The sequence below is a fragment of the Anoplolepis gracilipes genome, chromosome 8 (assembly GCF_047496725.1).
Source record: "Anoplolepis gracilipes chromosome 8, ASM4749672v1, whole genome shotgun sequence".
NCBI lineage: Eukaryota > Metazoa > Arthropoda > Insecta > Hymenoptera > Formicidae > Anoplolepis > Anoplolepis gracilipes.
Window position 1 is genome coordinate 5,941,159 of NC_132977.1, and position 26,817 is coordinate 5,967,975.

Sequence of the window (26,817 nt, forward strand, 5' to 3'; positions counted from 1 at the left end):
TAGATTTCATGTATCAATAAACGTAATATGTATCGAAATCGGAATGTCGTGTAAAATGTCGCATGAGTGTTTTGTGCTTTTGAGAAGATGCATCAACGAAGGATCAGGAGAAAATGAGCAGGCTTGGGATGGCATCAGGCTTTATAGGAGCAATCAGATAATTTATTATGTATGAGGTAATTTATTACGTATTATTCGTGAAATTAATTTCTTGTCATGATTATCACATAGCATATTTCGTGCAATTTGATAAACAAATGCAATTAAAACAATCAATATATCAGGAGGACTATCCAATATCGCGTGATTATCCATAATTGATCATATTTTTCGTGATTATTGTTTGAATATATGAAGACATGATAAGAGATAAAGAGAGAAAAAGAAATGCAGAAAGACACAGTGGAGCAATTTTCAGATGAGTATAATATTTATAAATTATTCATTATTTTAATTAATTAATCGTTTCCACTATAGTGATACATTTAAAATTGTTGCGTAATATAATGCATATAACTACTCAAGGCTTTATTAAAGAGTAAAATATTTGTATTAATTAATATTTCTATTCATATTTCTAGATAAATGTAAAATATTTTAACATTGTTTGCGAGATTTATAATTTTTTAAATTATTTATATATAAGAATTATTGATTTTTACTTATTATATTTTTACAAGTTTATATAAATAGTAAGTTATATAAGAAGAAGTTTATAAGTTTATATAAGAAAAATTTCTTCTCTCTTGTTGGTGATTATACAATTTATTTTATTAAATATTTTTTCAAAGGACGAATTAAAAATTTGCGCATAATTTTTTAAACGGTTTATTTTTTTTAAAATATTTGTGCTATATAATTATATTTTTCTTGCTTCGAGAAAAGTTGCCTATACGATAAATGAGACACTGTGACGTGCGTGCAGCTATACTAATCTCTATCGACACTAAGCGGAAGGGAAATACACCTTTAGGAAAGAGGGCAAATCGATATCACTGTTCTCCTGCGAGTGTGTATGTACATAGAAAAGTGTGTTATCACTCTTGTGATATTGCTTTGTGAAAAATTGCGTCTTACGGGCGTCATAAGGAACGCCCACGTATTTTAGTAACAATATCGCAGAAAGAATAAGAAATTCTTTTTCTTCATTTTTTTTCTTGCAAAAATATAAGATTTTACGACAGTCCCTATATTTTCAATGATTTATTTGTACGGAGTGTCACCTAGATTAATTTTTATCCTTTGGAACCTTGTAACACTGTTGATAAAATCACTGGCTGGATACTAACAGATGTAAGTACTGACTGTAAGTAACAATTATTTATTTTACTAGAATTAAGTAGTACGACAAAAGAAACGACTTGCGAGCATTGACACTTTCTTGATAAACAAGCTGAAATAAATTAAATCATAATAATTATGGAAAAATGCAGATACATATATATATACGTAGCATATAGCGCCATAAATGTGTATACATATTTGAAATGAAATTGTGAGGATAATTTTAAATGATACTGAATATTATAAACTAAAAAGTTTGATATATTGAATAAGTAAAAAAAAATCAATAGAGAAAACTGAGTAACCATCGTCGGCTGACAATATCTTAGTTCAGGACATCGCTGACAGGCCATAGCTGCGGCGCCACAACGTGGAGGAGCGACTCGGGAGAAGCTTCAGTAGCGGTCTGTACCGCCGCGTGTGAATGTTTGAATTCGGATTGAGTCACGTCGCTGATATATCCGGTATGTGACAGACGTGAGTGTATCGTGATCCGAGGACCTGAGAAGACAAACAAAACTCGAGAGACGACCCTGCATTCGCGCTTTGATTTCTCGCGAATTTCTGACATTTTTTTTTCATTTTGCGCGAATGAACACGCACGAGGAGCAGCAGCTACACGCGGGTAAGCGTCTGGTCGCCCCCATTATTAGAATCAGACCGTACTCCGGATCGATACTGATTCTCTCTGTCTCTCGCTGAATTCCGCACGACGGATGCTGTGCGAGAGTTCACGTCTCTTATTGCAGAAAATCGCAGATAAATTTGCACAATTGTCAATTGATAATCTCATGTTGGATTATTGTAACAAGACGCTCTCTTTTGACAAGTTCAAGTAGAGAAACATTTGCTTTTACTTTTATACACGTACTTGTCATTTATTACTCGTAGATTATTTTTATTATACTGTATAATGTTTTATTATATTTTTAGATTAGAGAGATTATTTATGAAACTAAAGGTTTATTTTAATTTTTTTTTATTTTACAGTTCGAATTTTATATTTTTAGTTAGTAAATAATAATAGTTAGTAAAATCTTTTTTCCTTTAACTGCTTGTAAATACAATAATTAGAAAAATGTATTTTTCGCGAAAAAAATTTACTGATAAAAAGCTAATAATTTATCACAAAAAGAGATTTAAAGATAGAGAAAGCGAGAAACAAACTATTAGATCTTTTCTTTTTATTATTTTAAAATTCAAATTAATTTGAAATATTGTCAATCTTTTCGAATGATTTATCTTATATATATTTTTTAATAAAATCGAAATGCATAGAAATGATATGGAATATCTGAAAATAAATTAAATTTTGTATCTGCATATCTTATAATATATAAATCACAAGCATATTTCATATAAATCATAAGCATTACATAGAAAGTCGAGAAATGAAGAAATCTTTTTTTCTGTTTGTGCAAATAGTTATAAACTCATGTGTAAAACTAGTATTTTAGTTGTTTGATTCTGCGTCGGGCACAAAAGTTAGTTTCAGATTTTGTGGGAAACACGTTTTGCAAAAAAAAAAATTTATATATGTACGTATATATGTATCTGTGGTAGAGAAAATATGACTGTGGTATTTAAAAAGTAGGTCTTTGCAATGGTATGCCGTGTATTGCCTTGAGCAATGCATCGCCCTGGGACTTTCAATGAGGATTCAGCGTTTTTCACTTCCTTCGTTGCGTAAGACTCTACATACCATTTTTTCCTGTTGCATCCGGTTCCTTGCGGCGCACAACGTGTGCAAAATTATGTTAATTATCGCACGGGCTTATCAGTTATTAGCAATCGCGCAAAATTGGCCACGATTGGTTAATCTCGGTGAGCATGTTTGTTACTGATCGATAAGAGCATCGCTTACGAGTCCAACGCATTAACTCGCGTTAATTCACAATAGCTGTACGATTGAATTCGCGCAACGTTAATTATTACAGAAAACAATGAATAAACAGTGTTTTTTTTAATTCTTAATTTTTTCATACAAAAATAAAGCCAGATATTGAATATTTCAAACCTGTCGGACAATTTATTAACTTTAGATTAATTAATTTATAATACTTTATAGATTGAACAATAAATTTAAAACGCAACTGGATTTAAATAAACATGGAGTTTTTTTGCATATATTTTTTATCATTATTAAATTACCTAAAACTCTTACAATTAGTGGAGTTTTATAATTAATATTTACTAAGCTAAATTTTGACGAAGAGAGATGAAGCAAGTGAGAGAAATCGGACAGTTTATATTACTAAATTGTTTTTTACAGTTCCGTGTAACATATAAATTTTACGCATCCCTGGCTGCTACACCGGCAAATTAACGTCTGTCGCGGATTTCTCGAATGTCACTAGATTATCCTACTTTCTAAATGGCAGAGAAGAAGCGAGAAACCGCGAGCTGAATACTGGTGGAATATTCGAAGAATTCGAGTGGTAATTGTGTGTGATTTACACAATAAATGCTAGCACTGATTATAAGCTCTTAAACAATACTTGTACAAATTTTTTATAGTATTTACAACTGCGAAAAAAATCGCGATTTAACATACATGATGCAGACGAGGCATATATATATATATATAAATCTGTTATAATGAGACAATAATATACTTTAAAATACAAAATAAACGAAGTTTATTACACATAATTTTTCTGAATATTTCGCTAGCGAAATCTTTAAATGTAATATCATCCTAAAGCACCGTAGAAATTTCTCTACGCTTTCTAATCGCAGGAAAAAACAAAATAATCATGTTTTGCGTAATTAAAAATTACCTTTCTATACAATGTTGCATTTGCTAAGGGAGAGTCGGTAATTGAATTTGTGTAATGAGTTTCAATATGTTTGCGCGTGAGATATATTTGTGCGATAATTTCATACCGCATTTACTGACAGTATATTATTATACAAAATTGACGTTTATTTAAAATATTTTTGTTATAATGATGCATATGATTATGTTTCTAATTTTCTATTAGCGATAGGATATAGAAAATCAGTAAAACAATAAATATGCATAAATGATATTTAATGAGACATTTTATGCTTGGATGTTTCAACATGTATTAATTGATATTTTCTTAAATTATAAATATCTTTTAATTTTCGGTTATGAAGAACCAGAAATAACGTAGAAATAATAATTTGGATGGTATTATTCACGTGCACGTATATTCAATTTCTCCAACGTTTGTTTCTTGAACTGAATCGATCTTCTTTGCACTAAGCATGAATAACAAATGTGGTTCGTCGAACTTTAAATGTAATCTGATGTAAGGTACACAAATCTGTGGTTTGCAATGCTTTGACATTAATATGTGATGACATGTATTTATATGCGCGATACGAGTCATAAATATGTGAATCGATTGCATATATTTTACATATTTACATTAGGGGATGCTTTTTATGTTTTCTTGTATTTTTTCGTATACGCACTTTTTATTTATGTTTATTATACTATATTTTAAATATAGACACTTCCACGTAAAATAATTTAAATATTTTTTCAATTTAACTCTTATGCAAAATTAATATTTTAATATGGATATGTGTATAAATATATATATTTATATATGGTTATCGTATTCCTATAATGTTTTTGTTTCTTAAAGCAAATTGAAAATAAATTTGATAGAGTGCTTGTTGCTGATGAGACCTCGAGTGTCAGGAAGTCGTGTCTGAAGAAGTTCCTTGTACGCGGGAATTCACGCGTTTTTTATTTAGCTAGAAAATAAGAGAAAGTGCGAGATGTGTTGTGTTAAGAATGAAATCTGATAGACTAATGGAACCAATTATAAACTCCTCGCAAAAAAATAATTGGCAATTCTTGGCAATAATTTAATAGCGTCAGTGACATTATAATTATTTGTCAAATTGCAAAGTCATTATTCGATCAATGATGTCTATAAAAAAATTCAGAAGTATAAGTTCTATACGGGCTAATTTTTATTTATTTTTGACTGGTCAGATAAAAAAATATTACTTATTTTTTTTATACTAAATATATAGTTTTAAATTATGATATATAAAAAAGTATCTATATTTTATTATTACATAACTACAAAATAATAGAACATGAGACAAAAGCGTTTTATTTACAAACTATATAATTTTGTAAAGTTTTTAATATGTATGTATCAATAAAATCGTAACACATGGACATTCAATTTGCATATTTCATATTACGTAGAAAGGCGAGCACGAAATCTTTCACAGAGAAGCGAAGTTTGGCCTAAAACACGATTGCTATATGGATTTCTCTGAACGCGAAAGCATTTGCTTCACTCGAGGTGAAAGTTGACTTATTGTGCAGCCAGTGTGCTAAATGTTTCGATTGAGTCTTTGCTATACTGTAGTATACTTGCCTTATCGCTGAAAATTGTTGGCACGTCTTATTAATTGCTCTTTTAGGATGTTCCAGCTATCTAGAAACGATTCCACGTGTAAATCGAGATTGAAAACATGACATTTCCATAAAAAGTCGATCTTTCGATCTTTATCTTGATTCGTGATATGAAATGACTACCAGAGCATGAAACTAGAAACAAGTTGATTAACGAATAACAAACACAAAAGGGAAACGATGGAATTATAGTAAATTTTAATTACATTCCACTGAACTTCTTGCTAAATAAGGATATTTTATCAATTAAGAAGAAAGTACATGTTTATTTATTGTGCTCTTTACGGAGCTCTGGAATAAAGTAATTCTTGAAGCATGTAGTTTATAATGCGTTTCACCAAGTGTAAACATATATAGAAATTCGGTAAAAGAAACGGTATTTTTTAAATTACATGATAAAATAACCATAACTGTTTTAAACTCCAATTTATATTACGATGTGATGTTATTGGAATATTTTGCGAAAATTTAAATTTACAATTAAAATGTTCATAATTTTAATTACATTGTTTTACTATCACTTCCTTATACAATGCTTAAATAAAGAATAATTAATAAATTAAAAAATAATTTAATAAAAAAATAATTTTAATTTTGTAATCGTCGTCAACAAAAAAAAGTAAAAGTCAATTTGTAGAAATCATTTCATTATCTTTAATAAGCAATTTTAATTGTTGTTATTTCGCGTGTAATCAATATATATTGGATGTAAAGTATATAATAAAAATGCTTAATAGCTTGACGTAACAGGCTTTTGAAAAATCTTTCAAAAAGAACGGAATGATTTGTTTTTAATGTCTGAATTATTTCCATTACTCAATAAGCAGTTATGATGAAACGAAAATTGATCGTGAGTTGTATCACAATTACGTGAAAGTTATAAAGACTATTTTATAGTTTCAAAAGTAATTTTATTTCTTTTTTTTATATTCTAACACAAATTAAAGAAAAAACTTGCGCTTTGCGCAATTATATTCGCGCCAAATGTCGCAAGTTCATCTCTTTCACACACGTGAATTTTATACCTGAAAATGATGAGAAAAGTATTATTTGTTTCCTGGATAGTGTATTAAATATATAGAGTAGATTTAATTCATATTCGCTGTAAACTCTAATTATGAAATAATATACGAGCAGTTGTAAAAAAAACAATCTGCAGAGATCGAAAAGGCTATGAGAAAGATTTAAGAGATCTCCTTTTTTCTCATTAATTATAACTCTATTTATATAAAAACTATTCCGTTTATTTTGCCCTATGATTGAACAGATAGGTGCAGGTGTTTCGGAGAACGGGTAGTAATATTTTTTTTTGTATCATTGTACGGCCCTGAAGTCCCGGATGCCGTTATTCGAGTGAGTCGTTCTACTTGCTCTTGCGCCAAGCGAGACTTTGTCAGCCTTTCTAAAGCGCCGCTAGAGAATCTCAGGGCTGCTGAAATATTTGCAAGGCATTTGCAAATCATTTTGACAGTATGCGTTAAAGTTTGTCTCTACGGACAATGAATTTTAAAATATCATTCTCTCAATTTTCCGAAAATGCGTTTAAAATAAGTATACGTTACAAACACTGCATTTTTACCTCGATATAAAATGATATTTTAATTTTTTAAATATATTTGATTGAATTTAAAAAACAATAATTTTATATATATTTTATTATATGTTTCTATCACTTGCGTTTAGTTATGTACGGCCCACTGGAAACGCAGATTTTGGAAAATTGACCGCTCGTCGAGTCCTGTAATCTGTCGTACATCAATATATCGTTTCTCAGTTTTGTTACAATATTTCTGTAATTTTTGAAATTTTTTAAAAATATTCACAAAAAAGTAAAATTTTTTCAAAATCTTTTAAATTTTTCTCAAGTTTTTTACAATGCAAAAAAACCATAAAAACGATATGTAAATGTACTAATTCTTTTTAAATGTCACGAGCGTCTTTTATATCAAGATGCAAGAGTAGGACGGAATAGAAAGACTTAGGTGATTGTTGTAATCTTGGAAACACGTGATACGGCACGTACTAACATGAATACAAAGAGGAGAACACAATAGGATAAAAAGAAAAGCGTGTGCGATGCAACATGTACAGTAATGCCCAATTAATTTGCTTTGTATACTTATTCAGATGCCGAAGAGGAAGAGAGGGGTAATTACATCTTGCTTCGCAGCACGAGATATAATTAAGCAATTATAATTATCAGCCCGAACTCTCCTATCTAAGCTTGTTACGTAAACGCGGATCAAGTTAAATCGATGAATTTTTCGCGCTTTACGGAATATTTTTCATTCGCTTTTTATCGAAAAAAAGCGATTACGACTCACGAGTGTCCTACTGGTTTTATGATGCGTCGCATTTTCGAAAACCGGTTGAATGAAAACCGGTCTCATGAGTATCTCCCACGTGTGTACGCGGATTATTGATGATAACGGAATCATAGTGACGACGAAATCGACGATGAAGCGCATATAATTATCAGATATTGTCGTTCGTTATAATGAAAGTTCAAGAAAAATGCGTCCTTGTACTTATCATTTTTTATCAAGAAGGTGCTCATGTTTATAAAGTGATCTGATGAGATGTATACAACACACCGGTTATTGGGTGGATGATAATTATAATATCATATAATGCACATATATGCAACGGTCGCTCTTTAAAGCACGTGATGAAAATTTTTGCAATGCCTATATTTTTTCTTTTACTGCAATGCGAAAAATAGTCACACATAATATGCCTTAATTATCATGAATATCCGAGAATCATTGGTGCGTAAACTATGACTAGTCATCAGTTAGAGAGGCGGAACTAATCACTTTTTCCACTATTCAACACTGCATTGCGAACATATTCATTCCTGTTTCCGTGTCATGATATATAACTTGATATTTTTTCTGTTATTGTATTTGATATTGAAACATTTTCTCTTTTATATATATTATATATTTTTCTTAAATTACATATTGTCTTTAAATTAGGAGAAATCATAAATATTTCATAATAATAATCATTATAATAATAATTGAATTGATTACAGTTAATCAATTATTTCTTGTGATTAAATATATTATCAGGGAATTTCTGTTTTTTTTTTTATAATATACTCTAATTTAGAAAAGTAGAAAGTCATGTAACTTTCGTTTTGTACTAATTTGTAATTATTAATGCCACGCGTCGATTTTTAATCAACATCTTATATTTCGATAACGCTTTTGTAATTTTATTGCGAAACCAATTTACCGATTCTCCTCTTATCTCACATTTCTGCAATTTGTTTATGTTATGAGAACACTTTCACAATTTTATCCACTAATTTTCACAAAAATTCTGCTTTCCTAATTCTTTATATTTACACAGAGAAAAATTGTATTAATTTAAAGCATCGGTAGAATATCAAAACCCATGGGTTAGTGAATAAATGGAGTATCCGGGCAAACTATCACGCGTATATCCACGTACGTGTACTCGCGTTAGCGTGTCCGCGAAGAAAAGCGTTTGCGATCATCTTAAGAATTTTTTACGGCCAAGTACACGAGAGCTATTTCGTTTATGAGTTGGGAGTACGGGAAGTTGCACATCGTCGAGTAACCACCGACCGTGGAACCTGTCGTACCGGTTTCCGCTGGATTCCGGTCCTCGCCGGTTCGATGGCACCGGAGAGAAGTGAACGGGGTGACTCGCATCCTCGTAGTAGGTAGTCCTGGAGCACCCAATCACGATATCGTCATTGATTTAATTAGACTACCTATAAGAGTTAGATAACTAGTCCATATTCTCGTGGATTCGAAATTTTTTCTTAATTAAAAATGATTTGTAGAGGAGTCAAGATTAATTATTGAGCCATGTTTTTTTAATCACTTGATATTCTTCTCGACCAACTTAAGATTTATTATGTTTTTTCTAATATCAAAATTTTTTAAAGTCTACTTATTTTTTATTTTTAATAATGCATAGGATATATTATTAAAATTCTTGGAGAAGTTTAATCTTAATAATGAAAAATACATATGCAAATACAAAAATACATATACAAATTTAAAAACATATTTACATTATAATGTATAGCGAATTTATCATATCATCAAGAAATTAAGCAATATCAAAAATTAAAGTATTTCTCGAAAAATGAGATTTAACCCAGTTATGATGGATATACATATCATACGGCTTTTCTCGTTTCAATGCACTTCATGCTATTTTGTATGTCATACGCTTTTATGGCTTTCGACACAATTAGAGCGCGCAATTAAATTGCAAATTCTGTTTTAATTCCAAAATAATCCTTTGCGAGAATTGTCTGTAAGATGCGCGATAGTTGCATCTATCTCGTTTCAGATAAAGTAAACGTGCATGTGCATTCGCGGTAGTATCGGCGAAGATAAAAACGCTGCGAATGCGACGCAGAGAGATGCTGTGATGTTAACCACATAAATCTTGTATGCTTTGTCACGTATAGTCGGAAGTGCAATGTGCATTCGCCATAAAAAATATATTTGAATCTTTCAGTTATTTATCACCACTAGCTCAAACTATTGTTAAAAAAAAAAATATATTACTATTTTGTCAATATTCTTCTCGATTGTAATATGAAGAAAATTTTAATCATTATATATACATGTATGAAGCAAAATGATTTTTCTGTTGCTCAAATATCTGTTGATAAGCATTTGTACATATTGATAATATCGGCATTCATTTTATCATTATTGACAAAACAATGACTATTATACAATCAAGAGTTTCTTGGAATATTCACTCCAATGCGTATTAAAAATCATGATAAATTAATCAACGCGAATTTATTTGAAAATGTATGTATTCAACGTTTAAAATGCTATAGTTAAAAATGTTGAATTTTACAATCGACAGTCAATTATGACTTAGGATGAAGTCTTTCGAATATACATATATAATTCTAGTTAATATGCTGCATAAATCAAAGGTAATTACGCGATCTTAGGAATTATCTTGCGAGGACGCATAACGATCCCACGGTTGTGCATGTGGAATCTCGTGCATCTTACAGCGTTTACGCTCTTTGAAGCGAATAGATTCGCTTGAGTGCACTTTCTCAGAGAAATATATTCCATTCAATCTACATACATATATACGATGTTTAAACCGGTGTGTAAATATGTGATTCATATTTATATAAATCGACATATTTTAATGAGATTTGTTGAAAATATTGTTATAAATAATGTATTATATAGATGTCGCACAATTGAATATATAGCATTATTCTCTTTACGAGAGATAAAGAGAGAAGGGGGGAAGAAGGGGAGAAGGGATTATGCTAAATAAATATCATTATTTTTCGTTTATACAATTTCAATTGGATTCCAAAAAAATTTTGTTTCGAAGTTTAATCCTTAAAATGTAAAATGTTGAAATCGAAAAGAAAAATATTAATAAATAATTATTTTTAATGACATTTGATAAGAAATTTTAACAAAATATAATAAGGAAAAATCAGTTTTCTGCAATTCTACTTCACAATCTATATAATCTTGCAATATACTCTGCATATACATATAAATGTTTAGTGTGTTTTGTAATTGTGCTTAGTATTTTTTATCCTTGTAAATTCTGTATATAAACTATAAATTGAAATACATACACGTAGAAAGATTAATAATTTTACATATGAAAATTATATATTTCTATATTTATACAATCCATAAGTTCTTTTCTAAAAATCATATAAAATTGTTAGGAACAATTGATTACGTTTGCGATGATTACTTACTATAAACATACTATATATATTTATATATTCTTTTTAAAAGCTGCGGATGAGTTCATTGACATCGATAGACGTGACACGAAACAGACCGTCATAATAAAATAATAAACTCATTATACTACCAGCTCGTCCATTGTCTGGGCAGTTGCTCTTTGTGACCCATCTAACAACACTATCCTACATCGGTTGGTACATGTATAAGGGGCCCTTTTGCACGCTGGAATTTACTGTAGCTCGCGTGCACAGTCAGGTCACGGCTCGAGGGGAACGTGAGAGCATGTATCTATACATGATCTGAACGATACTGTCGTGGTATATAGGCACTTACATATATGTATTATCGCGTATGCGTATGGAATTCTTACACGATACCGGCCTAAGTGCATCGACTGTTTAAAAATAAACTGGGAAAATAATATGGAGATTGTACTCCGTCTTATCTTTTTTCACCTACGATTATATAAAAATAAAATTAGAAATTAGAATAAAAGATTTTAACGAATAAATATTTATACATTAAAACTTTTATATAAAAACGGTGTATATTAAAAAGCATATATTTATTATGTCGTATTTATTATGTTATATTGTAAAAGAGAATAAAAATTGTGCAAAGAGTTTTTTTATCTGCGCCTATATTTATAGTTTTATGTAATTACAATGAGGAGTTAGTCATTTGATAAAAGTGACTTTCTATTTGGGATAGATCGCAATCAGACAATGGTTGGTATAGAAAAATACAAAACAATAGTCTCTTATCGTCACATACCTAATCATTCATTCATCATGTTTCATTATACAAAAGAAATTGATTTCTTTTTATGTAACTTAACTTTGATAATAAAATGTATGCACATGAATATTTATTTATATAAACATTTATGTGTGTGAAAATAAATTCTATAAAATTTTTGTTAATTAGAAGATTTAATAACGATATAATTATATCTTTAAAGAGAAGTAAAATTTATAAATAAAACCTAGATTATAAAAATAAAGAAAATAAAAGACGTGATATTTAGATTGGCATAAAATATACATTTTATAGTCAGTAACTTTTTTATGAGTGTTTAATAATAAAGATGTAAAGGATGAAATAATTTATAAAAAAGACAAACGTTTTTTTTTTTTTTAGTCTAGTAAGTTTTTCATTATACAACACATTGAATATTGAAAGATGTAACTTAATACAAGCAGCAGCCGCTGCTGAAATATTACTGACGATTTAGACGCGACGTAGTTTGCTTCTAAAACATAAATTTTTCAAGTTTCACCGTCGCCCTTGCTCCCTAGAGTGTTATGGAAATTTGTTGTCGGTATAAATTTTGCGTACGAATTTACATTGCATATCATAAAAAAAAATCTATATTTCTCGCGTATGTATGCATATACATTTCATTGCGTCTATCAAGGTAAAATTGACGCCGAAATCGCACGCAAATATAACCGAAAATAACTCTCTCATATGTACATACAATATAGATACATATATTCAAATATACACCTACGTAAAGAACAGCAACCTTCGCAGTTCGTGCTTTCGAATTTCTTAAGAGAATCTTTAAGAGTTTCTCGATATTAATTCTTATTTGTAACGTGAAATATTTATATAAGAGCATATTTAAGTAAAAAAAAATCTTTTTATCACGAAACATGATTGTTATAAGAAAAATTTTATGACAAGGCAAAGTTTATCTTGTTTTTTCGTAAAAAAATTTATTTTATTCTTTTGTTTAATCAGCGATAAAAAATAAAATTTGCTTGATAATAAACATTAGTAACAATAAGTAACAAATTTTTATTCATATTGAAAGAGCTGAATATTTTTCTTATTTTCTCTTTCTTGTTTAAAAACTTTATTCGTTAAAACTTTCCATCTATTGTGGTTAACGTAATCTAATTATGAATTTCATTAACAAATTTCTTTGCTGCGGAAAAATTGGATAAATTTTACGACAAACTTTGTCCTACAGACTTTTTTTTAATAAAATTTCTATATATGTATTTTGGCAATACATTACTTCTTTCAAATTAAACGGTTATTCTATTTATACGAATTAAATTTATATATCAACAGTTTCGATTAAAAATAACACGATAAATTTTAACTTGAGTGCAATGCTTTTAATGTGAGAGCAATTTCATTATTGACAGGATATACCGAGACCTTACGAAGTTAAAATTGCGCGATGCGGCACAATGCAGCGAACAATGCATCGCGGTTGCGACGGTTGTAAAAAGAATCGTCAGTAACTCTTGCGATGTAACATCGTTTGGAAAGCATTGTAGAAGGTTTTAATGTTGCTTTCAATGCTAACTGACTTTTAAAATGTCGGAGCAAGCATAATATATCTATTTAAAAAGTTTTGTACGCAAATAAGAGACGTAACAAAAATCTTTCTATTATTATTCTTCCATTCTTTACTTTATATATGATAATAATGATAAATTTGTGTGAAATAATATCAGCTTTTTTCATATTAAAAAGAAAATAAATTACGTACTATAATACTTAATATACGTAGGAGGAAACCAGTATATTAACATTAATGCTCCTAGCTACAATATACAGGGGTCGCCGTGAATCAAGGGTTACATTTATCTCATTGAATCCTATCAAACTCAATTACCGACTCTATAATTAACATTTCAGCTAGCTGGCCTACTCAAATATTAATAGATAGGATGTGTTATTATCGAAAATCTCACGTAGAAAGGAGAATTATTAGACGGGCAAATAAGCGAAGAAAAAGAGAGAGAGAGAGAGAGAGAGAGAGAGAGAGAGAGAGAGAAAGAATTAAAAAGAAACATTAAATATAAATGAAGTGAAAGTGCACATAACCATTTGACACTCCAGATAAAAATATACAAAGTCAATGATATGTCTACGATACTCTGCGAGGAAAACAAGCAGCCAACAATTCTTCTCTGAACAAGTAAAAACCAATTAACAATCCTTGTTCACTCCTACAAATAGGAAGCATGATGATTCTAATCGTTGATTTTATTCAAGATATCGTCGATTAATTTTTTTTTCCGAGAATGGAACAAAACAGACATATAATGAATAAATTATTCTTCGAAGATAATTTATTGTCTTATGATTATTGTCTTTTTTTTTTACATATTTTTTTTTTTTTTTGAAAAACTTAATCACGAGATAAAAGAAACGAAGAAAATACAAGAATAAAATAAAAATATAATTTTTAATATTTATTTTGAGCGTGTTGCGTACCTACAAATTGTGAAATCCTTGCACTTAATTCTTCAATTTGCTTCAATTCTTCAATCTACGATTCTATATTTGAATCACTATTTATTAGTGTATATTGCTTCTACGAATACATCGCAGTTGCACAACATAGCTTCTCTCTTGATCGTCACAGCAGGTTGATGATGTACGACGAAGAAGATGATGATTGTAGCGATGCCAAGTGAAGGGGGAGAGAGATCATTGGCATATCTGCGGGAGTGGGAGGAGGCAGTAGGTTCAGTCCGCGCCGAACCGCCGTGAAGCGCGGATTCAGTGACATTCGAACCGATCAGTTTTGCCTTTGTCTGTCATTGATTTTACAATTATCGCATGATTGATCATTCTTTATACTGGCAATAACATAACGAATGTTGTTGACAAGGCATTTGAAGAGGATTTCGTTTGAAAGGTACGCTGCGCAGTTTACTGGGAACTTAATGGGTCACTTTACTTCTGCTTTTGACAACATCAGTTTGAAGCTCGCGGGATGCACTCCTGTTTATCGTAATCACTCATATCAGAGATATTTTCATTCTCTGCTTGTCATATCTTCGCGACGAGTTTCATACGTCATTCCGATTCTCGTGTCTCTTGAGATAAAAGAGAGTTGACGACGCGAGTACGTGAGTGGTTTAAGTTCTTTGTTGAACAAAAATTGTCCAACTTTTAACCAAGTATAAGTTAAACAAGAATAAATTGGAGAATACACAAGGAACCTATATAAACGAACCAGTAAATTTTCTTTATGACACTGCATCGGCGACGAGTTTGATATTTATTTCCGCGTATATTTTTTCCCTGTTACAATAGCAATATCGGTACAGGTGTATTTTTCACGAAATAGTCGTACATCACGCGCATATTAATTTCAGCAATCGTAGTTGTATCTTGTGCAATTTGCGACAATATCGAATCTGGCGAAATCTGGCCTTCGACTCTCGATAGCAATTCATTCTCGGATTGGCTAGACCGTTTGATTGATAGAGCGTATCGCGAAAAATTATGCTTTAGCGTACTTTTCTAAAATAATATTTTTTATTTGTTGTGACTCGAGATTGCTTCAAACGAATAAAATATACAACGCTCATTCGTTACCAGAAGTTGATTTAAAATATGTGGAAAGTGTCGAGAAAGAAAGAAATGTATCGTTTAGTGTATGCTATATGGTTACATTGCAAATTTTAATCATTAGATATACGTAATTTATTCCCATTTGAATCGATTTATCCATTCGTTCTATTTATCTGTTCGTAATCGCATCTGTTTGTGTTGATCAGGCGTTTTGTTATCAAATGAAAACCAGATACCAATATACGATAACGCACTTCCGCGTTAGCCTCCCCCGATCCCCTTGACTCCTCGTTTCCTAAGCGTTTAATTGTTGAATAACAGATTGTGGTGAATTTTGTTGTTGCAGCGAGGTAAAACGTGAGCGTTTTATTGTAAATGATTTGATTAAAATGTATATATACGGTAGATATATGTATATTCATACTCTTGAATATATCAGAGAATTTTGCACAATTAATATTAAAAAAGCAATCCAGCTAAACATATAATTAAAATTCATAAATAATAATTAACTGTTCAAAATTTAATGATATCGTATAATGTTTAATTATATTACTTGTACAGAAATATTATATATAATGTTAAATGTTAAAAAAATTTATGATGTCGATTTGAAGTTTTTCTCTTTTCATCAGCTAATTACTGTTAAATTTTATATTAGAAAATAGTATATTTGCTTTATTTTATATCACACTTGTACATCTTCTTTATATATATTATATTATTATATATCCGATTTCTTTGACATTATTCTATTTTACATAGATATTCGTAGTAATCAATAATTAATAATATTGCTGCTTTTACCTTTGTGTTATGGTTCGCGTATATAGTACATCTCAAGAGCATGAATATTGTATGAATTATGCGATGATATGATACTGGTAGTCAGTCACAGTGGTACGAAGTGAAACATTGTCGGATGGATTAACCCGCTCTATTGTCACTATATCATTCATAGTATGTCAATCCTACAATCGGAAGTTGTACAATTTCCTGTATTGTAGCTTCCGTGCTATAGTACACGATGTGTAATTAAGAACAAAAAAACGAATCCATAAACAAAAAAAATGCATTTATTAGCCGTGACACAACGAATGAATGTGTCGTTGAAAAAATGAAATAATGGCATTATATACGGTATGTGTCACCGATAAATGCTACACAAAAATATAGAGAGTGGTCGCAAACATTATCAATAAAGAGATACAGCTATATACACATATCACATTCCACTTATTGAAGGTTACACATATATTATTCATATGTATATCTTTCATCAATGCATGATAATTATTATTAATAATTCCGTAATTATGAAAGAAAAAAATTTGCAAAGTACCAAGGTACACTTGTGTACAAGGTGTCAAGTCGTGCAACGACGTGTAAAATGATATACGCTCCGATTTGTGTTTCGCATTTAAATTTTCTTGTACATTTGCATACGCTTTATGATAGCATCATATTTTTGCAACTTTGCATTATGTTATCAAAAATTTAAGTGGCAAGATTAGACACTTTGTGTATACATAATTTTATGAAGAAATTAAAAATTTTTTGGCGAGAGCAATTTAGAGAATAACTTTTTGGCTAGCTATATATTTATACATATAAATAAAATTATAATAAATAAATATATATATATATATATATAAATTTTTAATAGTGAGTAGTAAATACTATTATTACAGTTAATTTAACTTAATAGACTATTTCACTGCAGGCGTAGATTATACTAGTGAGCAGGAAATTAAATTATGCTTCCGTTACTTGCGTGCATCTAGGTCATGTGATTGAGGTCTATTCTCTAGTATAATTTTCAAGGCAGAAGTATCTTTGATCCTACATTGTTATTACATTATACCTTGATCCTCTTGATCCCGGATTGACCGACAAGTTTGCACGGTCGATTATCTGAATTATCAATTTAGCTTATAATTTCAGTTTGACACTTAGAATTATTTATATTACTAAATTTAATCCTACTGCACATATTTATGTTGCTAAATTAATGCTACTGCATTTTATCTATCGATATATATATATATATATATATATATATATATATATATCAAGATAATATATTTGATTTGGCTGAAGATTAATAACTTATTCATGTATTTTTTTATCATTTGCCAGAAAAAGAACTGAGAAACGAGAGCAAGCATATTTCTTAAATCTATTTAATAGAATTTATCTCTGAAGTAAAATATCAATTACGTTACTAGTAAAAAATCGAATTAAATTAAAGAAGTTTCCGATAAATATTTATCTACACTAGAGATCAAACGAGAAAAGACTACAGCATTACCAGAGTATGAACTTTAGCTTTGCTTACGCTAAGTTTATTTGAAAACTCTGACTCACCAATTCCGAAGATTTCACATTGATGATGTAGAATTTTGATAAGTCTTATATTTTAGTATGCTAGAAAAGATTTTTTTTTTTTTAAATCTATTGTCAGGTTTTTGTGGAGTGAACATAATTCCAACCCCTGCCTCGCGTTCTCATGCGTTTCTATCTCTGCCTTTCAAAAATGTCGATGATCTCACAAGAACGAAGAGAAAGAATAGATCTTTCTCTTCGTTTATATTCGGTGAACGGAATGAAAGCAAACACGGGATGAGCACAGTCGTGTTTTTCGCTGTCGAGGTATAACGCTGTTCATAAAGTATTCTGCGACTGGTACACGGTCGCACGCGGCTTTTATGCTTTCACACGTGTGTGTTGACGCATACATATCACGGATGTGAGTGATAGGTACCCACACTTTCGAGATACCGTCAATTCATGTAGCGTGTGTTTGTAACTGGCACACACAAAGGACACATGAAAGAGAGAGAGAGAGAGAGAGAACGTGCAAGGCCAGGGCCGTATATCTAAGAAGTTTTATCACAGATCGTGGAATTTTTCGCAGGAAACGCAATGCTTCCTCTATAAACGTTAATTACGTTGATCTTCTCAATCTATGTTAACTGATAATTAAGCGCGGGATTACCTCAGTCGGCGCGAATAGATACGAATCAGATGTTGGGTTTCAGACTTTATGTGTGGTACACTTGCGTTACGTTAATTGTTATTATTGAATTATAAATAAAATAATGAGTTGCTTTCTCTTTCTCTCTCTCTCTCTCTCTCTCTAATTAAATATACTCCACAGATAAAACAGTGTTGATTTTTATAAAACATTCCTTCAATTGAAAACTTTCTATTTACATTTTACATTATAATTGTCCGATTTATATATAAATTAAAAGCTTCTTAACAAATATTTACATGTGATTTTTTTGTATTATCGTATGATTCTGACCCGTGATACGTCAGCGTGTTTGCGTAAGCGTAACGTGTGCCCGGCTGTACCATTCGCCGCCTTCTCGGCGCGATCACGATTTAACCGTGACGCAATTCCCGCGCGACCCTTATATAGCCTCCAAGGAAATCATCTTCGTGGATTCCACGGCACTGGTTGTGCTACATTGTTAACGGGTTTGTCTCGTGAGAATACATATGTGTGAAAACAATCCACGCGATATTCTTGAAGATCGAAAAAGTCATTAGTATTGTTTCGTGACATTGTAGAAATTATGGGTTCTATTCTTTATCACTTAAAACGTGTGAAATAAAAAAGAAACAAAAGAGCAAGAGATGGATGTATTAAAATCAATATACAGTACTTTTACCTGTATTTGTAGCAATTTCTTTTTTCGAGTAAAAGATATACGATTGATAAAACTCGCTGTCAAGTTTAATCGTTTCATGTTAGAGAATAACTTCTAAATTCATAGAGAGGCGCAGAAAATAGTAGTAGTTTTAGCAGCGATTAAAATAATTTTACGAATACATGCAAATCCACTTGCGTACTTTTCCGCATATTTTTCACGGTAATTAGCATTTGTTCTGCGAAATTAAACCGGAAGTTTACTCATACTTGTATTTTGCATTATTAGAATATAAAACATGTGGTTAAAAGTAGGAGTATTACTGAAAGTAAAATTAAAGTCTTAATTAAAAATGTTGCATTCGTGGATGATTTAATGAAAGAACTAATGACATATGTGAGATTTGTGCATTTAATCACTTTTACAATTATATATTATTATCGCGTTTTTGAGCGATAATACAGTGCCATTTAAAACAGTGTAGAATGTATTAGTCTAGATTACAACAAGAATAGAAATTTTATGAGTTCTTAATTGCTCTTGATTTAAGAGAGGGCGTGTGAGTGGACATATCCCCTTCTAAAAGTATTATGTACACGAAAGATGTAGCACAATGACGTAAGGACATGCGTGCGGCACGATAGCGTTCCTTTTTATTATCTCCAGTTGTATTTTCAAACATTAGAGGATATTAGAGTAGTTAGGAAACACACATTTTTGGGAGAGAAGGACTAGAGGGAATAGAAACAGGATATACTTTAATTTTATATCCAACATGTAACATGTAGCTTTTGTCCTACATATTAATTAAATGTGACAAATATAATTGAAATAATTAATTTTGTTTATCTATATTCTTATTTTGTCGAATTATTCTTATATGCGAAACATTTGTAAAAAAATTGGTTATAATTTAAACGTTCGCACGAAAATTTATTATGATTATGTAATGACCATCGCAAATAATAGGCTTGTTTGACGTGTTAATAAGCTTAAATTTTTCAAAGTGTACTTACATAATGAATAACAGCCAGTGCGTGCGTGCAACACGCGTGTATGTTGTGTTGCCTACGCAAGGAATGCACGGAATTTGCGAGTTATTTATAAAACAAGGATTTTTTTGTGGGGCTTCAAATCCGAAAGATTTTCACGAGCTTATTACAAGTTTCAATATTGCTGTCGTACGTCAGACACGTATAATTAGGAACAAAGTCGAATACATTTTGCAAATATAACAATATATATTATTATTTATATAATAAATATATATATATTATTATTATAAAAAAAAATGTTATATTTTATTTGAGAGTGAAATTTTTGACAATTAAAAATTATATTTCAAAACAAGAGAGAATTTTTACAGGTTAAATCTTTTACAGTTAATTTTAAATAATTATTTTCTAAATAATCATTCTTTATATATAACTTTTTGTGTGTATGATTTTTTACCCTTAATTTTACCCTTAAGATTAGAAAATTATATGATTTTTTTGTTGTTCAACATTACAGTTTATAGACTTTTATTGTACTTCAAAAGAGAAAGAAATCTAAAAAAAAAGTAGGAGTCTATTTCATAATAAAATAAAGTTCGTGAAAATCGCTGTGTATTATTTATGAAATAATTGAGACGTCAAACATTGTAGCTTGAAGTCCGGCCACAGTGAGACGTCATGAAGGAGGTCCAGGAGCAACAGCAGCCGGAGTCAATGGAATCCAACGAGTCGGTTTCCGGCTCGAACGAGTACGCCTATCGACCGCTCACGACGAAGCACAGAAGGGCCGGAAGTACCGGAACCACTGGCGACGAGGAATACACCACGGACGAGGATGAGCTCTACACGGATGAAGCCGATTGCTCGGTCGGAGCTACGTTACATCCGCCTCATCCCATCCTGAAATCAGACCTCGCGAGAGCAGCCACGGATCTTTTCGGATACGCCGCTAAGCGCGAGGATGAAGACGAAGAACCCACTAGTCTGTTCGATGAGGATGATAACAAGTTCCTAGGTGATAGGTATGTTTAACCATTGATTTCTTCTACTTCCGTATGAAAACTGCCTTTTTACGAAGCACATTTCGTAGTATGTAATTTAGAATTATGCAATAGACTCTCAATAGCTTGTATTATAATTTGAGTGAAGACGTAAAATTAATACACAAAGAAAAAAGGCTGCTGGAAAAAATAACATATGTTATAATAGCAAATTTTATTAGTTATGTGAACCAGAATTCCGGAAAATACCAAAGAGTATTAAATTATTTTATTATAATAACATGTTGTTGAAAGCAATGATTTCACTACTATAGGAAAATACAAGTTTTCTAAGAATAAATAATTTTGCTTTAGTACTAAATTTATGTTTATAATTAATAAATTTAATTAACAAGAATTTTCTATCTTATCATAACTAATTAACATAACAGACTTGCTATAATATCGAATAATCGATATTATGATAATGAAATTTGTATTTATATCAAATATGCAGCAAAATTCTTTGTAGAAATTACGTGTAGAATTTTTTTAACTTTTTGTGGATGTTTAATACTATCATATATTATTAATTAATTGTATTATTATTAAAATGTGGCAATAATTTTGTATATTATTACAAATTATAATTAAAATAATAATTATGATTTGCATATTTTACTTTTAGCTCAACCAAAACCACTCCACTATTCGCGTACAACGAAAAACTACAAGGTGTTCTATCGAGACATCGAAATTCATCGGAAGAAAAGAAGGCGGTAAAGTCTTGCGAGCTAAAATCTCACGAGTTGGAAGTCTTGGAGTCTACAACTCAATGTACAAAACCTTTAGATTTTCGATTGAATGCACCTGAATCTGTGGGAGAAACAAGCGATCAGAAAATTGATGCAAACTCGACAAAGAATGACAATTCTCATGAATCTTCGAGGAAATTCTCTCTTCCTAAAGATACAAAGGTAATAATTTTATTTTTTGTTTTATTTTTTATCAAACTTTGAATATTTTTGACGTATAAAAATAAAATATTAATAAAATATTTTTACACACTAAAATTGTATATTATGTTAAAAATAAATTTGCTAATATTTTCATACAATTTGTCTTTTTTTTTATTTTATATATAAATATAAAATATATATATATAACGAAAAAATATCTGCGATTTTTTAGTCTGAAGTACCATCGAAACAAGAGTTACTGTGCGTTCCTAAAAAAACTAGCAGTCCGCCATCGCCTACCACGCTGCAGTGGGGAAGAGCAGTGGCCGAAGTAAAAGAGCACGCAGTGGCAAAACTGCAGGATGAACTTAAAAGAGCTCATGAAGAATTGAAACTAAAGGACGAAGAAGTGGCTAGACTTTCACGGATCAGGCAGGACGTAGAGGCCGAGCTCGAAGAACTCACTGCCAGTCTCTTTCAAGTTAGTTATCAGTTTTATATTTGTCAGACGAAAATGGAAGAATATATACATATATTTACACACATACACATATAAAATAAAAATTAACTTTATTAAAATTTTAATAATAAAGATATAATATTGAATATTTAGTTATCGATTTGTATAAGATTTTAAAAGTTCGCAAAAGTTAAAACAACTGTTTGTTTTTAGATGTTTGATGATTCAAATTATTTAATACAAGATATATGTTTAGGAGGCACATAACATGGTTCGAGAAGCTAATGTACGCCAAGCAACAGCAGAGCGTCTTCTGGAGGAAAGTCGCATGAAATCGGAAGTACTTGCGGCCGAAGTAGCAGCCTTGAAAACTTTGGTGCTGACATCCACACCGTCAAGGCCCAATCCCCATTTGCATCCTCAAATCGACACAAAAGGTCGTCTTAGTAATGGAGAGGAGATTCAGCAAGGCCTTTTTATGAAGAAACATCGAAGGTAATAATTAATTTTTATTTTAGATTTATAATTAAGAAAAAATATTCTGCATGTTTTGAGTATAAGAGTGATCAATCTAAACAATTATATATATATATATATATATATATATATATATGTACGTATACAATATAAATATAATAATATGTATATAATATAAAAATAATTATAATTTACGAAAAAAAATGCAATTGTAGGAATTATAAGATTATTGAAAAATTGCTAATATTTGATATCGGAAAACAGTTTAATATAGTCATTTATTAAACATAACATACATTTATATTTGCAGGATATAAACTGATAACACATTTAAAAATAATTTGCAATTTTGATGCAGATCGCCATCACATTTTAACTTAAAATACGGACGCGAGAATTCGCCGCCTGATTCGCCGGTAAAAGAACAAAGACCGTTACCGATTGACAAAGAAAGTCTCGAGAAGGAATGGAAGCGGGAACGCGAAAAGGAAAAGGAAAGGGAATGCAAAGACTTCGGTTTAGAAGTCGATCCGAGAGTGCATACAGAGTTTCTGAGATGGAAGGCGAATCCTTGCGTCGACAAGAGCGATTCCTTCGTTGCAAGGGTATTTAAAGAGGATATCGACTTGTGTCTGGATTTTCCTAATAAAGAATTGGGAGCTAAAGCCAGGCAAGCCGTTTTGGATGGCATTATCTTTATCGAGGCGGTCAGCGACAAAACAAAACTCGCTTTTCCCAAGTACGTCTTTAAGTATCGCATATTAAAATACTCAACATTACATTTTACAATTGTAACATTTGACAATGTTTTCGAAATATGCATTGTATTATAATTTGCAAGATTGCAATGTCGCTATAATATAGTTAAAAAATTTTGTGCCATGTGAATAGATTCTTTATTATTTTTTATAAGATATAAAATGTTTTTATAAAACTAGCGATAATATTTTAATTGCAGAAAATGTGCACTGTTAGAGGCACCACGGCAATGCCATTATCGTATGCGGCTTGGTGATCAAGAGAATCAATGGCACTGCATTTCGCAAATTTGTCGCAATCGAGTAAGTTTTAATGATTAGCTAAAAATTTATTTTATATTTTAAAAGATTCTGCTTTGTAAAGGATTTTATGTTTTACTGCAGATTATAGCGGTGTGTGATTTTCTTAATTATCTGAGATACGTCGAGCGCGGCCTCGTTAAAAGCTCAGGTAAGCCTTATAATATCTTAAACATAATAAATGTAACATTCTAGAATACATAATAAAGAATAAAGAATGTGACAATTTATTAGAAAATTATAAATTTAAAATTGTACATTTATTATATTTAATAATCAAGTTTAAATTTAAATTTAATAATTAACAAGGAATACAAAATGTTAAAATGTTAAAAATTGTAAGGAAATTTAAAAATTGATAAATATCTCTTTCTATTAATGTTGATAGATAATTGCATAATTAAACTTTATAAAATATCTTTCAGTTCATGATGTTTATTGGGAAATCACACGGCTAAGAAAGGAAATGGTTTTCGCACGATTGGGTCTGGCATTGTCATCCTGAGGCACGCTCAGACGAGATGTTATTTAGTCTCGAATTAATTTTAGAGATTGTTTGGAAGAATCAATCGTGCATAGATTGTGCAAAAAAATTCAAATAATTTAGCGACGATCTCGTCGATCATCGGCCTTTCACCTAGCAAAGGTGATAGTACTATCACTTCTGAGATTAGAGTCTCTCTAATTCTGTCAAATAATTCTAATGATAACAATGTTTCCAAGAAATTTACATGCTTTGTTGAAGAGGCTATGTTATTTATGAAAAAGTATGTGTAATTTATTGGAACTTTTTTTTCTTTTTAATATCTTGTAGCGCGAACAATGAATTAACTCTCGCTGCATTCACTTATTTCTACTTCTCTATACACATACATTTACTCAGGATTAGATTTGACATTAAGTTCCAGTAAAAGAAGCGTCATTTTTGCCGTACATGAATTTCTTCGAAATGTTGCCCTCTACGATTTAGATCTTAGGTTTAGTTTTTTGCGAACAAGTTAAAAAGTGACAATGAAGCTGATTACAAGGCTGTGAATGATCTTGACATGCAGATCAGTCCGATGGTACTCCTATATGAAAAGTGTAAATAATAGAAGAGATTTTTGAGATATTGTATCATGTTTTCTCAAGTTTAACTAAACATCGTCGAACTTATCGTTAAATTCATGTGAATTTACAACGTTTAACAATTGAATTTTAACACGTGAATTACAACAGTTCAATAACAATTTTGAATCTATTGACGTTTATTCCATGAGATAGTTGATGGTTAACAATTATATTATATAATCACATTGTGAAATTACATCGCGTGGTTTGGTATTAACATTGAAGAAAAAAAATTAAGTGTATGGATTATAATATTTACATTTAAATTTTATATTCATATTTACTTTTTTTTAGATCAGTTAATTTGTCATTGTACTAATAGGTCATTTATTTATTCGTATTTTGTTGTGTTATTTTATCGATTTATTTGTTGTGTTAATTCTTTTGTTAATGTGGCTTCCATTAATTATTGGTTGTTAATTTATTAAAATTCCGAAGTGTTTGTACCAAATCCTGAAATCGTAAAATTCATCATATAGAACTAGTTATATTCATTGTTGAATCATGAACTATATACATATATCTACTTTCGATATTATTACCCTTAGGAAAGATTTACATCTGTGGACCATATGAATCTCCAAATTCTTAGTGTACATAGAACTTCGGAACTTCTATATCATGTCTCATAATACTTCTATACGTCTATCATAATGCATCTATGGTTGTACGGAACATTTTTGTTTCTACAAATATTAATCTGGCATGTTGAAAGTATAGATTTTTTGATAGAGATTATGTTAATATGTCAATCAAAACTGACATTTACGTCAGTTATGTATTTTCTGATATTGTATATACAAATATCTATATTATATATTTTGTTTACTACGAAAATATTTTTCAGTTTGAATTTTTAATCACAATATCGATTCTTCAAGGTAAATAATCTCTACAACAATTACCTTGATTGATGTGAATCGAAATATTAAATTTAAAAAATGATTGAGAAATATTATTCCTTCAGGTGATGCTGATTTATTATATAAGATTCTTATTTTGACTCTGTGTTGTCTTCCATTCATATTTATTTGACAGTGAAAATTATATATATATATATATATATATATATATATATATCTACAAAAATGGCAAAATGATTTATAGATTATGTAATCTATAACTGATTATTTTAAATTATGCCAAGCGTACAAATTGTGGCCAACGATAAAAATAAATAACGTTCCTTTGGAAATTAGGGGACGTGGAAAAAGACTTCTAAACAGTTTTCTTCTGTGAATAGAAAATGTATTGATTGTATATCAAATGTGTAAATAGAATCTTCTAATATTACTTGAGATAGAAACTTGTATTTAAGAATGAAATATAAATTATCGCTATTGCAACAATGTGA

General features: G+C 30.3%; 1 protein-coding gene across 2 annotated transcripts; it reads left to right on the forward strand.

The window, feature by feature from the left end:
• The first annotated feature begins 1,674 nt into the window (after window positions 1–1,674).
• LOC140668892 (guanine nucleotide exchange factor for Rab-3A) lies at window positions 1,675–26,812 on the forward strand. Of its 2 annotated transcripts, none has more exons than XM_072898216.1 (9): window positions 1,675–1,909; window positions 21,071–21,441; window positions 22,088–22,376; window positions 22,591–22,839; window positions 23,075–23,313; window positions 23,654–24,034; window positions 24,254–24,356; window positions 24,438–24,504; window positions 24,779–26,812. In XM_072898216.1, exons 2-9 carry the CDS (start codon window positions 21,098–21,100, stop codon window positions 24,856–24,858), a joined length of 1,752 nt encoding a protein of 583 aa, XP_072754317.1. In that variant the 5' UTR covers window positions 1,675–1,909; window positions 21,071–21,097; the 3' UTR covers window positions 24,859–26,812. The 2 variants fall into 2 exon arrangements, with proteins under 2 accessions (XP_072754317.1, XP_072754316.1); XM_072898215.1 differs by lacking the exon at window positions 1,675–1,909 and adding an exon at window positions 14,905–15,103.
• Window positions 26,813–26,817: the final 5 nt, after the last annotated feature.